Genomic DNA, 15,018 nt, shown 5'->3' on the forward strand with positions numbered 1-15,018 from the left:
AAGAGGAGAGATCTAATACAGTAACAACAACCGTGATCTAAAAGTGCAGCACAATCATGACATAATAACCTTCAGCAAACAGTAAACCATCCACACCTTTACCCAAATCCTCGAGAGCAATTCCCTGAACAACACACCCAACAGCACCCCCAGACCCCTTCGACCCATCCTCAATCTACAAACCCTTCATCACCAAATACTCAACATGCTTGTGTATATCCAACAGCCCATCTCTAATTTCACGATACCAGCCCTAACTTCAATCACCCAAACACACTCAACCCCCAACCCCAGAACCATCACGCCCCCGAACCGCCTCCACACCATTCACCACACAACATACCCTTCTAGCCGAACCGAAAGGGAATGATTTCCACAAACCGGCGTATAAGCAACGCTTATACAAATGTCATGAAAACGGAGGAGGTAGAACACTCCCGCTTCGCTTGGAAGCTAGTCCACCTTTGATATCATCTGCAGGATGAACTTTTCTTCGAATGCACTTGCGCTTTAGACTTTGACTTTGACAACTGTATATACGATCAGTAAAGCAGATTTACGGCGGAATGTATATATATATGCTCCTAGTCTGCATTTTTGGCGTTGTAGTTTTACGCCTTGCAATTGGGTATGAAGAATGCGGATAGCCGAGTTTGTCGCTGTTTGCACTTGCCTTACCTTGACAGCGAGTTATTTCACATCAAATCCTCCCGATTACCCATTTTGTTTATAAGAATGCGGATACTTAGTGTGTAGGGATGAGAATGGGATAGGGGGATGAAGACTCCCCCCGCCCCCTTAGAAGAGCACATCACAGCACATAACAGCAACGCCAACACAGCACAGCACATCCCCACAAGAAGACAAGGAGAAAGAGAAGTAAAAGACAGACTCTACTCTGCTAATCTCCATCTCACCTCACCTCACCCCACCACACCACACCTCATAAACCACCCACGCGTCAGAAAAAGCCATGTATAAATCATAAAATATGCTAACCACCCCATCCCATCCCATCCCAAACCCCCCCAAAAAAAGAAAATGTCATCATCCATCCATCCAACCATCCAACCCCCCCCCCCCAATCACCAAACCACCAAACCCCATCCCCCCCCCCTCACAAAAAAACGCCTAAAAACCTCAAAAACTCACCCATCCAACACAGGACTAAGCGGACTCCCCTGCTGCTGGTTTTGCTGACTTTGCTGACCCTGTCCCTGGCCAAACAACCCCCCAAACCAACTCCCCCTATTCGCCGCCTTCCTCGCCTTAACCGCCTCCTCCTCATTCTGCACAAGGCGCAGAGGCCTCATACCCTTCCCCGTCATGGGCCCCGTGCTAGACGTCTCGCTGCGTTCAAGACGGCGGGGGGGACTCGGTGTATCGACGCCCGCGGCCTCTGCATCAGTATCATCAGCGCGTAACGCGGCGACGACGCTCGTGACTGTGCCAGAGACGGCGCGGGAGCCGGGCAGGCTGGCGGGCGCGATGCTGCTGCGTGTTGTAGTTTCGGAGTTTCCGTTGACGGGGAGGCCGAAGAAGGAGTTTCGCGGGGAGGTGAGGCCCGGTGAGGCGGGGCCCGAGGGGGAGCGGAACATGTTTGTTGTGGCTTCCGAGGTGGAGCGGCGGTGCGTGTAGGAGCCGCTTGGGACGCGGGTGGAGAGGGGGCGGCCGAGGGGGATACTGGGGGCTTTGGTTGGGTCTTCGTTTGCGCTTTGTTGCTGTTGTTGTTGGGCGGAGACGGGTACGGCGGGCGGGCCCATGATGCTGGTTGGGCGGGGTTTGCGGGCAGCGCTGCTGGTGCCCATGACGGATTTGGCGCGCTGGAGGAAGCCCTGAGGTTGATCATTCTCCTTTGGCGGGGCGGGCAGCTCCTTGTTTGTGTCTGGGGCGCGGTCGGCGTCGTTGTCGTTGCCGAGGACCGACTCGAAGCCCTGGTGGGTCAGCAGGCGGCCGATGATCTTGTTGATGTAGAGCGTCAGCGCCTTGTTCTGGTCCTTCATGCTGTTGACCTCAGCCTCGAGGCGGCGCACGGCCTCGACGTCAGCCTCCTCGACCGACTGCAGTTCGTCGGCCAGGCTGGTCGAGGGGCCGGCACCTGCTGGGGCACCGTCCTCGGCATGCGATGAGTCGCGCAGGAAGTCGCCGCGGCTCAGGTCGCCGTTCAGCGTCTTCTCGCCCAGCAGCAGCTGGAAGCTCTCGTTGTCCTCCATCAGGCGGGCGTTGGTCATGCGCGTCTCGAGCAGCTGCTTCTCCAGCTCGCGCAGACGGCCCCCGCCCGCGTTCTCCACCTCGAGCAGCTTGACCTGGTACTCTGCGAGCTCGAGGCGCAGGTCCTCGATGATCTTGTCCTTTTGGTTGATGAGCTTGGAGTTGTTGCGCGAGTTGCTGCGCTGGATCGACGACGGCGGGGCGAACGAGGCGGCGTTGTCGAGGTGCTGGGACGAGTTGTTGCGCGAGGGCGTGTTGCGGAAGCTGGCTGTGGGATGTTAGCACCTCCTCACCGACATTGATATAAGAGAGACTCACAAGCACGCGACACGTATTCCTCCTCGCCCTCACCAGCAGGCATATTCTTCGTCGCCATCGTCTCCTTAAGACGCTGAATCGTGTCCTGCAGCCCATCCTCCCGTGTCTGCGTCTCCTCCTTCTCACGCATACTCTGCGCACGCTCCGCCTCATAAATGCCCTCAAACTCGCGCTGCTGCCGCATAAGCTCCCGCTTCTGGTTCTCCAGCGCCTCGACCTTCTCCTCCTCCTCATGTGCACGTTCCTCAAGACGGGCCTGCTCCTGGTGCGCCTCGTCCAGGCGCGCGCTGAACACTTCGAGCTGCTTCTGGCGCTCCTCGGCGGCGGTTTCGGCCTTCTGCAGCCGCTCCTGGAGGGCCTGCATGTAGGCAGCCTGCTCGTCCTGGCTGTCCGCGTCGGCTTCGGCTTGGGATGTGTTCCTGCTGAGGGCTGAAGGTGCCGCGGGCTTCTTCACCGCTGCTCGGGCCGAGACGGGGGTGCCGCTGCCGCCTGTCCTGACGGAGCGTGTCCTGGCCACGCCGCCGGGGCTGCTTGTCGTCGCACTCGCTGTGGCCGTCGGCGTCGAGGAGCGGGCAGGTGTGCGGCTTGCAGCTGCCGGCGACGGGGCAGAGGCTCTGGAGGTGGCCTCGCGGCGAGGCGTGGTGCCCGTGGCGGGCGGTTTGGTGGCCGTGGCTGCAGACATTGTGTGTGTGCGTGTGTGTTTGTTTGTTGTGCTGCCGTCTCGTCTGCACGTTCTGGGGAGACGTCTCTAAACTTTCCAACGACTGCTGATAACGGCGAGTGCTATCCAGATACAGACAAGTGCTGAGCGATCAGGGAGTCGGTCTGGCTATGCAATCCAACGCAATCCAACACAACACAACTTTACCGTGACCTAAGCTGACCTGACCTGGACCCGGGCAAAGGCAAAGCAAAGCAAAATGTATAGGGGCTTTTACGAGGGGCCACTACACTACGGTAAGGGCAAGGCAAGGTAGCTAGCTAATCACGCTGAACCGAACCGGCGACAGGGTAATCCCGCAGATAGTCTCCACCCAACCACTGCCCGTCCTGCCCTGCCCCAGAGGTAATTTGGCCCACATCCTGCCAAGCATTTTGTATGCCAATCTGATTCGTCGTCGCCCTGAAATGAAAGTACCCTACACCCACTCAACGTGAGATGCACACACACATTGCAGCACTGGACTTTTTGCATGTGACATGGCCAGTTCCCAGCCAAATCAGTAATACCTACTACAATGCGTTACAAGCAAGCAAGCAAAGGGGTAATACACAATCAGACAGACTCTAACAACCCCATCCAACCAACCTTATAACAATAAATCCATATAATGCCTATGCTTGTGTACTATTCAAAAGCCGCCACCCAATGCAACCAACCCATCCATTCCAGACCCAACCCAAGCCTGGAACGCCCCCCTCCAAGACCATAAAACCAATCCACCCACCTTAATCAAATCAGACAACCCCCCGTCGAAGAACAGAACCCCTCAATTTCCACGCCAAAAAAGATATATACGCACACCTCCCTACGACTCAGGAGGAGGCGGCGACCCAGGATGCGACCCAGGCTGTGAGCCCCTCCTCCCATTCGGCGAATGCCACCGTTGAATAGTATTCATGCGCACGCTGGGAGGTCTCGGTCTGCTCTTCGCCTCCTCCCTATTTGCTGACTGTTCCCTGTTCGCCTCATCATCCAGCTTGCCTTTCTCTGCCTCGGCCAACGCCTCTCTGACCAGCTTGGCCGCCTCCGTGTCGAGATTGGGTATGTCTTGCACGGGTGTTTCCTTGGTGAGGTAGCTCTCCAGCAGCGCTTTGAGAGTCTGCGCGCGCACGGGCTTGGCGAGGTAGTTGTTCATTCCCGAGTCGAGGCATTTTTCGCGGTCGCCTTCGATTGCAGATGCGGTCATGGCGATGATGAGGATGTTTCGGACTTCGGGGTTGGGGTGCTTGCGGATACGGCGTGTTGCTGAGCGGTATTGTTAGTCCGTCTTCAAACGTGTTGGGAAATGTGATACTGCTTACCTTCGTAGCCGTCGCAGTTTGGCATTTGCACGTCCATGAGCACGAGATGGAAGGGGCGGCCGTTGTCGCTGGCACGTTCTAGTGCATCGATCGTCTTCAGCCCGTCCAGATAGGCGTCGCACTTGAAGCCCAGTTTCTGTACAAAGCTGATTGCGATGCGCTGGTTGATCAGGTTGTCCTCGGCAATGCACACCCTCAGTTCGTTTCTGGCAATTGTCGAGAGATCGATACAAGTCCCTGACGACTGCTCGTGGCCATTATTCCCTTGCGCCGAGAATTTGGCCATGGGATCCGGATCGCGCGTGTACTGCTGATTTGCCGCCTGTGTCTTGGGCACTTTCTTGAACCGAAGTGCAAACGAGACAGTCGTTCCATGTCCAGGTGTTGATTCGAGCCACACCTTGCCGTTCATGACATTTTCAATGAGCGCTTTGCAGATGCTAAGCCCGAGACCTGTACCGCCGTAGCTACGAGACGACGAAGACTCAATCTGTGAAAATGGTCGGAAGAGCTTCTCCTTTTGCTCGTCAGGGATCCCAATGCCAGTGTCAATCACACTGCACGTCACGTCTACCCAGTCTGGGCCTTCAGCATTAACCACTGCCCGCACCGTCACTGACCCCTTGGGTGTAAACTTGTAGCTGTTGGACAGTAGGTTCATGAGAATCTGATGGAGTCGCACTGGATCGCCCATGACGAGCATCTCTGGATCCACCTCGAGCTGCTCGATCGTCTTGAGGCCTCTTTCGGCGTTGGTATAGGCCAGTGCCCGAACCACTTCGGTGATGGTTTCGTTGAGAGACAAGGGCATCTCCATGACGTTCATCTTTCCAGCCTCGAGCTTGGAATAGTCGAGCAGATCGTTGATGATCGACAAGAGTGTGTCACCACACACGCGTATCGAGTCGGCGTAGTCTGACTGCTCTTGATTCAGTGTACTCGCTAGGAGTAGTTGAGACATGCCAATCACGCCATTGAGAGGTGTGCGCTACAATCGTGTTAGTACCAATCATTTCCACCATATACAAGTTCAGCAACAACTTACCAGCTCGTGAGACACGTTGGCCAAGAAAAGACTCTTCGCTTTGGCCGCTTCTTCCTTCAGCTTCATGTTCCGAATGGCCAGCGCCTCAGCTTCTTTTGCCTTTAGCTCCGCCGCTCTCGCCTGTGCGAGTGCGCGCTTTTGCATCTCCAACATTGCCTCATTGCTAGCACTGACGCGCTCAATCTCCTTGAACAGCAAAGCATTGGCCAAAGATATCGATATCTGGTTGACAAGCAATCGCAGGACCTGCGTGTTCCGTTCGGTGAACGAATTTGGCGGGCCTTCCACATAGATGCTTCCTTGTAGATGACCTGAGTGGACAATTGGTATGCAAATCACCGCCTTGCCGTCTGGATTGCGTTTGAGATACGACTCCGACACCTTGGAGAAACGATCGTCTTCCAGCAGGTTTTGGACCATGACTGTCTCCCGGAAGCGCAATGTGTACATTGTCACTTGCCGTGCGACCACGTCGTCGACACTGTGCAAAGGTTGCCCAGCTGGGTACGACGACACACCTGTAGAGAAGCCGCTGTCGCTGTCGGGTTCGTTGTTTGCAACACAAGCAATACTCCATTCAATGTGCGGGTCCTCGACGACAATGGCGCACAGTGTGCCTCCTGTCGATTCGAGGATGATCGTGGCCATTTTGGCCATCAACTTGTCGACTTTGAGTTCGCTCGAAAGCACTTGACTCGATTCGAGTATGGAGCTCAAATCCAACATATCAAGGCCTGCGGCCGAGAATCCGTTCAGATCGTGCGGTGAATCTTGATGCTTGACAGTCTCCGGGACAATCCAATTCTGTGTTCGATCGACTGCAGTTTCGGCGCTCAAGAACTTATCTTGATCCTCGTTTTGTCCAAGTCTGAATGTCGTGTTTCCGGTATCGATGACCGTGGTCTGTACAGCCACATCCATTGTCGTGAGCGATCTGGTGCCCTGGAGCAGCCACTCATACTTCGCCGCGACATGGTTAGCCTTGCCAAATGCCGACATCCTTCTATAAGTTGAGATGCAATCCTTGAGAGCATGCCGAGCCAGCCTATTGGCCTTTTTCCGAATCAACCATCCCGCATACAATTCGAAAGCATACGCCTCTTCGAGAATGAAGTTGTTCACTTCGCTATGGTCCATGGCTGCCTCGTAGCTTAGCATTGCCGATGGAGAATCGCCATTGACGTCGTCCAACTCCGCAGAGAGCAGGTCAATCCAGCCTCGATAGTTGACATCAGTGATAGCACAACAAATCTCAAGCTGCTTCAGAGTCTCTCGAACATGGTCCAACATTTTTTCCTTTTGGTCATGGGCCGGGTCCCCCCGGAGAACAGCCAAGTATGCCATTGCCAGGTAGTACATGACGGATTGAACGAGTCTTTGACCCCAGATACTGCTCAGCATGGGCAATAGCAGCTCGCCTAGGGCGATAGCCTCCTCGTAGTGCTCGTAGAGTACCAAGGCCGGAAGTTTTATGGCAAGGTACACGGTCTTTGGTCGCTTCGGATTGCTCGCGGACGTCTCCAGGAACTCGACGTAGAGTGAAGAGGTGTGATGTTTATCGTCAAAAACTAGTGAAGCGTCGTGCACGCCTGTCTTGCCTTGAAGCGCTTTTGTGTATTGAAGGCATGCTGTTAGAAAGACACCTCCTCGTAAATCTTGCCGCCAATTCTTCGTGTCCAGCGGTGTTTCTTCGATCCAAGACTCGAGTCCCGCGACATCATAAGATGCCATGATCCTGAAAAGTGCTTGAACACCGAGATTGATAAGTGTCAATACACGGTCGCCAGCGGTGACGGTGGATTGTAACGCTCCTACATCAAACATGTTAGCTGATAAACTACGAGGACATTGGAAACCATCCTGATTCAGTGCACTTCGTCTTCGCTCGCGCAGCAATGCAATATCAGACAGATACACTTTGGTAACGCCGAAAAACATCGGATGTGAGACCACCGACAAGGGGGACTGATTCATCTTACTTACCATGGAGATCTGGCATAAGGTCCGAGATGGGTAGGCCTAGAGGGCCGAGGAACAACGCATGCAGCGTTCGGCCCCGACCAAGCATGTAGTTATCATCGGGATACATATCGAATAGCCGATTGGCAAGAGCACCCATATCGACCGCGAAACCTATCATATTGAAACGGCCTGTGGCTATGGTTCCAAGGTGAACATAAGCGAGCGCGACTTGTGGTATGCTGCCTCGTTCCAGATGAAGGTTGATCAGCTTAAGTGTGGCCTGGTAGAATAGCAAACTGTCTGACCAAAAGGCAGCACTGAGGAGCTCAATGAATATCGGGCCCATGGCAAAATAGATACGGTCGTCTACCGATGGTCGGCGAGTGAGCAAGGCGTCTTTATCAGTGCTCTGCAGAACTACACAAATCTTCTGATAGTCGGCATCACACTCGTCCCACGTTGTTGGCAAGATTGTGCATCCGAGCAAAGACAGGCAATCTCTAAGTGCCTGGAACGCTCCAAAGCTGTCTCCGCGGACAGTAAGTACACGCGACTGTAAGACGAACGAGCTTGCCATATCGCAAGGATCACGGGCATGTTTGAAGGTGGTCTGGATTAAGCTAAGCGCCTCATCGAGCATGCCTTGGTGCCAATAGCACTCGGCCGACCGTACAAAGAGTTGTAGTGTTTCTTGGTAAGAGACATCAGGCTTCGTGTCATCCCATGGATCGTCTTGGAGGAGCATGAGACAATGAGCAAAATAATAGATCCCTGTCGATCTAGCACCAGACTCGCAAGCCGTCTCTCCAGCCTGGTAGAGGACATCTCGAAAAGGGGCGCGATGCGAATCCTTCGCTTTGATTAGCTCGGCGGCGAGACATATATGGCGGCTACGCATGTATAGAGCTTTCGAGCCGATGGTGGTGTCGTCTGTATACTCAACGCCACCTGTGCTCATTATCTTCGCAATGACGTAGTGCATCAGCTCCGTGTCCCATTCCTTTTCGACGGCGTTCGCAGCTGCCGTGAGGTATCTATCGTGACTGAAACGGAACCTGGCCTCCTCGTCTGCATTCATCAAAACAAAAGCTTCGAGAGCACCATTGAGTGCTGCCACTACGGACTCGTTCTCGCCAAGGAGTGGTAACCTGGTAGCATTTGCAGGGGCGTTCTTTGCGCTGAGTGCCGTTTTGACCAACTCGAAGGAAAACACACTACCCAGCAACGAAGCCCACGCGAGAAGTTTACGAGTGGCGGGATGCAACTCGAGCAATCTCTTTGAGATGAAATCGTTGGTGACTGAAGAGCCGTATTCAGGACTCTCGAAGACCTCAAAAACCTTGTCAAGATCGAAAAGCCAATCGTTCTCTCGCCATGAGTAGTAGACACACTGTTTTCGATAGCATGTGTCTAGGATCTGACTGATGTAGAACGGATTTCCTCGGCTCTTCTCTTGTATGACGGCAACAAGAGGAAGGATGTATTGTTGATCTCGATGGAGCGTCTCACTGACGTATTCTGTAGTTTGCGCTTCAGTGAATGGTGATAGCTGTATTTTTGATGCTTCATGAAGCAAGGAGCGCAGCTCTCGTGGTAGCGAGTCTTCGTTGTTGTAGGTAAAGATGATCACGAGTGGAATCTTGGCTTGGACGATGTGCTGTATGAGTTCTGCACTCTCCGAATCAGCATTCTGGACGTCTTCTAACGTCCAGATACATAGTTTCTGGGTTGCGAGGAGACGCAGCACGTCAATGAAAACGTTCATGAATCTGGTTGACTTGGATGCTCCTCCACTTCGAAGCCAGGCTTCTGCAGTATGCCCAGATGCACCACATTGAATGGCAGGCGAAGACGACCGTCGCCGCAGCTCCTTGGTCATACCACCATCGCGTTGTTGCGGGGTTTTAGGAACTCCGCCTGTATCTAAGAGCCATTCCGGCAGATCTAGATAGCCGCGAAGCACCGCCCAGACACCTGTAGTCTTGAGAAAGTGCCGTAAGCTGTGGTGAAAGCTTGTCGTAACATCGGCTTCGCTGAAGATCTGTCGAAACAAAGAAGACATAAGCTTCAAGATGGGTTCAAAGGGGGCCTTTTTAGCAGGATCAAAGTTGGCCGCGGCGAAGTAGCCAGAACTTCGTGCAGCACTCTGGACACTACGGACTAAGCGGGACTTGCCCAACCCAGTACTTCCTTCAATTGCGACCACTTCGCAGCGAGTCTTTCGTCTTAGTTTTCTAGTGTTAGACATTGTCCGAAAAGCCGCGCCTTCGTTAGATTGATTGGATCGTGAGAAGGACAAAGAGCCTTCGATACTGTTGTTTGAATGGCCTCGGCTGATTAGATGTAGTTGTGGTCGGGTCTCAGGACTTTCTTCGTTCATCGAGCCATCCGACCGAGTTATACTTTCTTGCGACCGTGGCTGACGTGCCGCATCGAGAAACACTGGACCGGTGGTGGATACACTGTTGAAGCGCTCCACTGAGCCCCTGGAGCTTGTGCTATCGGAAGTGGCTTCGTCAAGGTGAAGATCCAGCCGCGGATCAGAGTAGGTGGAACTCGAACTTAGGCTGTTCATGACGTTTGCTCCTCCTTTTCGGTATCTTGTCATACGCTCAATTGCATCAACGATCTTCTGGCGTTCTTTTTCTCGGCCAATGAGCTTCAAGGGGAGGTTGAAGAAGCAGTTTATGTCTTTGGCGCCAACTTGGAAAGATTGTAGACCCGCGCAGTCCCCTTCGGATAAGAGCTCGCGAATTCGAATCAAGTCAAACTTCAAGCCAGATGTCGAGTGGTACCTGTCCTCGATGTTTCTCTGCGTCATGCGTTGGATAACATTTCCCAAAGCCTCTGGCACATCCATGCGTCTGGTGGATACGTGGGGGATCCGCTTGCTTATCACGTTTTGCATGACGTCGAGGGCCGTCGAGCCGTCGAAAGGCGTGACGCCGCAGAGCATGGTGTAGAAAAGGATGCCAAGGCTGTAGATGTCGGTGCGACTGTCGGGCTCTGCAGGCATACGGCCTGTCTGCTCCGGGGCAATGAAGGCGACCTTGAGCTCGATTCCCACTTCTCTGCTGAGTGCGTTCCAGCCTGCGGAGGTGAGGCCATTCTCGAAAGACCTAGCGCCACTTCCAAAGTTGATCATCCTGACGATGCCGTCCTGGGCAAAGTGGAAGGCGTCGCCACGGAGCTCGCCGTGGACGATCTGGTGTCCATGGTGCAGGATGGACAGGGCCTCTGTTGCTCCGACGGCAAAGTCTAGAAAAGTAAGCAGCGGCACACCGCACGCGGGCTGCAATGAGTGAGGAAGCGAGGTGTTGTCTTGCTTGACGAAGTTGTACCAGTTGGGCCCAAACGTGACCAGGTCCTTGAGGTAGTTCTCGCCGGGGGCTTCGAATATGCTGGCCACGAGGGGCTGCTCTCCCGTCTTGGTGGCCAGCCTCACAAACTCGATGGGGCGGACAAAATGCCTGGCTTCTGGGTCCGACTTCTTGATGACCTGCTTGGACAGCTGGAACTCGCGCTCGAGACGCAGGCTGTGCTTGGACACGCGGCAGACGACGGGACGCCCCTCGCGGTGCGTGTCTGTATCGGAAAGGGGTGGGGGTGGTGGTGGCAGTTGGGCAGTGGCAGGGCCCGCATCGCTCCCCGTCGACTTGTGGCTGCGGATGAGCGACGGGCGGCTCGAGTCGGGCGAGCGCGAGGTGCGGGTCCTCGCGACGCGCTCGAGGCGGGCTCGCTGGTGGCCAAAAAAGTGCCAGTTGTCGTAGGACTGTGTGTGGCAGTCAGCGTGGCGCAGGCGGCGGTTGGGCGGTGCGCGCCTACCGAGTGGAAGGGCTCGACGTTCGAGTCCCAGACATAGTCCTGGAGCTCCAGCAGGCGCGCAAAGATGTGGGCAAAGCGCGCCGTCTGCCCCGGCTCTCCGTACGTGAGTGGCATGGCGCTAGTGGCAGCAGGTTGCGAGCATCAAGACATGTTCCTAGGGCGACGAGGCGGCCGTGGTGGTCTGTCTGGACATGGCGCGTCGCCAAATCACGTCGGGGCGGCGAGGGCGGAGGAGGTGCAGAGGATTGCACGAGTATGACGCCGACGACGGCAGTCCAGAGCTAGACCTGGGGTCGAGCGCCGCTCTGCGACGTGCTGGTGCATTTCCCGAATCTTGGTTGGAAGCCCCCACCACTGGTGATTGGACACGGCTCCTGACGACATTCCCTGTCCACCAACAGCCTCCCCCACGACTGGAGTGGCAGTCTTGACGGGACAACGTCGACAGCAGTGTTAACCCCGAAGGAAGCAGCAGTTTCGAACAGAAGTGGCCGTCGCAACACTCGACGCGCATTGCCCGCCCCGCCGCCTCGCCCACCGGGAGTGCCTGGACATCCCCCCAAACCCCAGGCCCATGCATTTGCGGCCACAGTAGCCAGCATCGCCAGCCTCGCCAGCAGCACCACCACCGCCACTCTGCCCAATGTCACACAATGGACTCGCCCGTCGACGACCATGCCTTCCCCGGCGACGCCCCGAAGCCGCGCCAGCTCCCCGCAGACCTCCCCACCTCGCTCGATGACCGGCGGACCGTGCATGTCATGAACGACGAGACGGAGATGTACGATGCATGGCAGGGTGAGTGCTGTCCTGGCAGGAACGCGCCGTGCTGTGCGACGCTAACCACGTGAACAGGGCAGTCGCAGTTCCTCACCACGCCCCTGCCTGCCCGCCCGCTGAGCTTCAACCTCTCCCTCGAGGACCCGGCCTTTGGCGACGAAGACATGCAGCAGCTCGAGGACAGCGACAGTCGCCTGGTGCAGATGCTCGCACACCAGGCCCGCCTGAAGAACGACAACCTAGGTGACGAAGCCAAGGTCGTCGCCGACGACAGGCTCTCGCCCGACGAGAAGCGCGAGGCACTGCAGGGCCTGTTCACACTGGCAGCTTCCAACGGTGAGCTCGAGCGAGTCAAGCGCTTGTTGGACGGAAGGGCCCGGGAGTACATCGACATCAACGGCGTCGACGCCGAGGGCACACCTCCCTTGGTCTACGCGAGCTGTTTTGGGCATGAGGACGTGGCAGCAGCGTTGATCGCAGAAGGCGCAGAAGTCGACAGCCAAGACAAGAACCGCTGGACGCCCCTCATGTGGGCCATGACCAACCGCCACAAGGACATTGTCAAGCTTCTACTGGACCACGGAGCCTCAACCGACGTCAAGTCATCCGCAGGACGAACAGCCTTCGATTTTGTCGAGCCCAACAGCGAGATATCCGACTACCTACACGAGAGCGGATACGCCATCGGCAATGCAGGCGTGGGGGACGACTTCTACAGCTCTGGCTTCTCACAAGACCGCTTCGAACAGGAGATGCAGGAGAACGAGTTGAAACGTCGGATGATGATGGAGAGCGCGTTCAACCTAGAGGTTGACATTGGCAATCTTGGTCTTGACGAACAGCCCGAGGTGGGTGCCTTCTCCACTGCTCGTAAACACTGCTAACAAGCCTAGTCCCCCGAAGAGGCAGAAGAAGCCCAGCAGTTTGTGTGGGACAAGTGTCTCAACGACCAAATGTTCGTCTTCCAGGAAAGCGAGCTCGAACACATACTCGATATCATCATAACAAACATGACGCCCCAGCGCTCCCCTTCGCAAAAGCCTGTCCCTGCAAACATCCTGTTCCTCAGCGCGCGTTATGCACACTACCATGCTAGTGCAGATCTATTAGAAACACTACTCGTCACCGCCATGAAGAAAATTAACGACATTGTAGAGAAGCATCAATGGGACATGACAGTATTGGCTTTCTGGATGTCAAACGCTACCCTACTTCTACACTACCTCAAGAAAGACATCAAGCTCATGGGAGCGACGACTGAGTTCCAGCTCCAGATGGCAGAACTCATCAATGAAATCTTCATCCTCATAATTCGAGACGCAGAACGCAGAATGGACAAGAACCTGGACCTGGCCATGCTTGATCACGAGCCCATGCCTGGGTTTGAAGATATACAGTTTCAGCACGAATGGAAAATCTTCCGTTCAAAGCCAAAGGCGAAACCTCCAGAACCACTCGAGAAGCGATTCCGTCCTCCATCACCGAAGCGCAGAGCACAGCCGTCTCCCCGAAACCTCACCTCTCTCCTTTCATCGACGCTTTTCGTCCTTGATCTGTACGATGTTCATTCTGTCATCACCGCTCAAGTGCTGTCACAGTTGATCTACTGGCTCTCTGCAGAGATATTCAATCGCATCATGTCAAATCGAAAGTACTTGGCTCGCACAAAGGCCATGCAGATACGGATGAACGTTTCGACTCTTGAGGACTGGGCACGATCCAACAATCGCCAACCGGAGCATTTTGAGAACGGCTCCATGACCTCCACCGGCGAGAACACCGTGGAATCCACAAAGCGCCATGTTGAACCGCTCATACAACTGCTACAATGGCTTCAGTGTTTCTCCTCGATTGGTGAAGATTTGGAGTCACTCGTCGGCACGATCCAGCAGCTGACGCGCCTCTCTCCTCCACAGCTTCTGCATGCTGCGAAGTACTACAGGCCTGAAGTAGGAGAGAAGGGGCTTCCAAAAAGCGCCTCAAAGTACATTGTACATCTACAGAAAGCTGCCGCAGATCGAAAGGCGGCGCGGGGGAGATCGCCTAATCCTCAGCGAAAGTCTCTTGAGCCACCGACGACACCCGGCAAGCTCACGTCTCTAAACCCAGTTTCACCTGCACCTCCACAGCTATCCGAGGACGAGGATCAGGACGATCCGCCAGATGAGCTTCTTCTCGATCCCTCGTATATGCTGCCGTTCTCGCTTCCCACTTCAACTGATATGCTCATCAGCTACGGTGCTGGGTTTGGCGGTGTGGACAAGGAGCGAGAACGAAAATACATCCCGACCGTTCCTCCCGAATTCATGGCCAAATTGGATCTTAGCGGCGGCAATAAAAACGGTGGAAACTATTACGAGGACACGCAGTGGAACGACCCAAGCTACGGGTGAAGATGGAGCACTGCCCAGCCGTAGTGCCTGTGCTAACCTACCTGAGCTACAGATCCTTTCATTCACGTTGGGTGCGGCCAAGACCTAGTACGATTTCCAGCCGGGAGCTTTGACACTCAACGGTCAGGATCGTGTGGTGGACCGTCGGTACCACCTGCCTTTTCTGGTTAAGATGCAGCTGCTGGATCCATCGAAGAGATCGCGGGCGCAGAAAGCAACCACATATTCGTAAGCTATCAGCGTTTCTCCCCGCCAGGGTTTGTTGAGCGGGCATTTTCTCCATATTCTACTCTGTTCACACTGGTTGCATAGCAAGCGAGGACATGGGTTTCCACAATTCCTCAACGCCGCCAACTGCGATTGGATACCAGTTTACATAATTTCCCGACGGTTTCTCGTCGCCGTTATCGGCTCATTCTTGACATTCTTGTTGCCTTTTCTAGGCTTTCGGCGGCCTCC

General features: G+C 55.0%; 3 protein-coding genes across 3 annotated transcripts; 1 reads left to right on the forward strand and 2 right to left on the reverse strand.

Moving 5' to 3' along the window:
* Nucleotides 1–1,139: 1,139 nt before the first annotated feature.
* Nucleotides 1,140–3,485, reverse strand: P153DRAFT_402004 (uncharacterized protein). The gene is made up of 2 exons (XM_033671959.1): nt 2,530–3,485; nt 1,140–2,479 (listed from the first exon to the last, which is right to left on the reverse strand). Exons 1-2 carry the CDS (start codon nt 3,209–3,211, stop codon nt 1,149–1,151), a joined length of 2,013 nt encoding a protein of 670 aa, XP_033517789.1. The 5' UTR covers nt 3,212–3,485; the 3' UTR covers nt 1,140–1,148.
* Nucleotides 3,486–3,748: 263 nt separating this feature from the next.
* Nucleotides 3,749–11,658, reverse strand: P153DRAFT_402005 (two-component sensor protein histidine protein kinase-like protein). Its single transcript, XM_033671960.1, has 5 exons — nt 11,387–11,658; nt 7,583–11,333; nt 5,600–7,410; nt 4,555–5,542; nt 3,749–4,498 (listed from the first exon to the last, which is right to left on the reverse strand). The coding sequence occupies exons 1-5, from the start codon at nt 11,498–11,500 to the stop codon at nt 4,059–4,061; spliced, it is 7,104 nt and encodes a 2,367-aa protein (XP_033517790.1). The 5' UTR covers nt 11,501–11,658; the 3' UTR covers nt 3,749–4,058.
* Nucleotides 11,659–12,039: 381 nt separating this feature from the next.
* Nucleotides 12,040–14,559, forward strand: P153DRAFT_304075 (uncharacterized protein; the record flags this gene model as incomplete). Its single annotated transcript, XM_033664560.1, has 3 exons — nt 12,040–12,184; nt 12,242–13,014; nt 13,060–14,559. 3 exons carry the CDS (start codon nt 12,040–12,042, stop codon nt 14,557–14,559), a joined length of 2,418 nt encoding a protein of 805 aa, XP_033517791.1.
* Between the last annotated feature and the right edge of the window lie 459 nt (nt 14,560–15,018).

This window comes from Dothidotthia symphoricarpi, assembly GCF_010015815.1.
Source record: "Dothidotthia symphoricarpi CBS 119687 unplaced genomic scaffold P153scaffold_32, whole genome shotgun sequence".
Taxonomy (NCBI): domain Eukaryota; kingdom Fungi; phylum Ascomycota; class Dothideomycetes; order Pleosporales; family Dothidotthiaceae; genus Dothidotthia; species Dothidotthia symphoricarpi.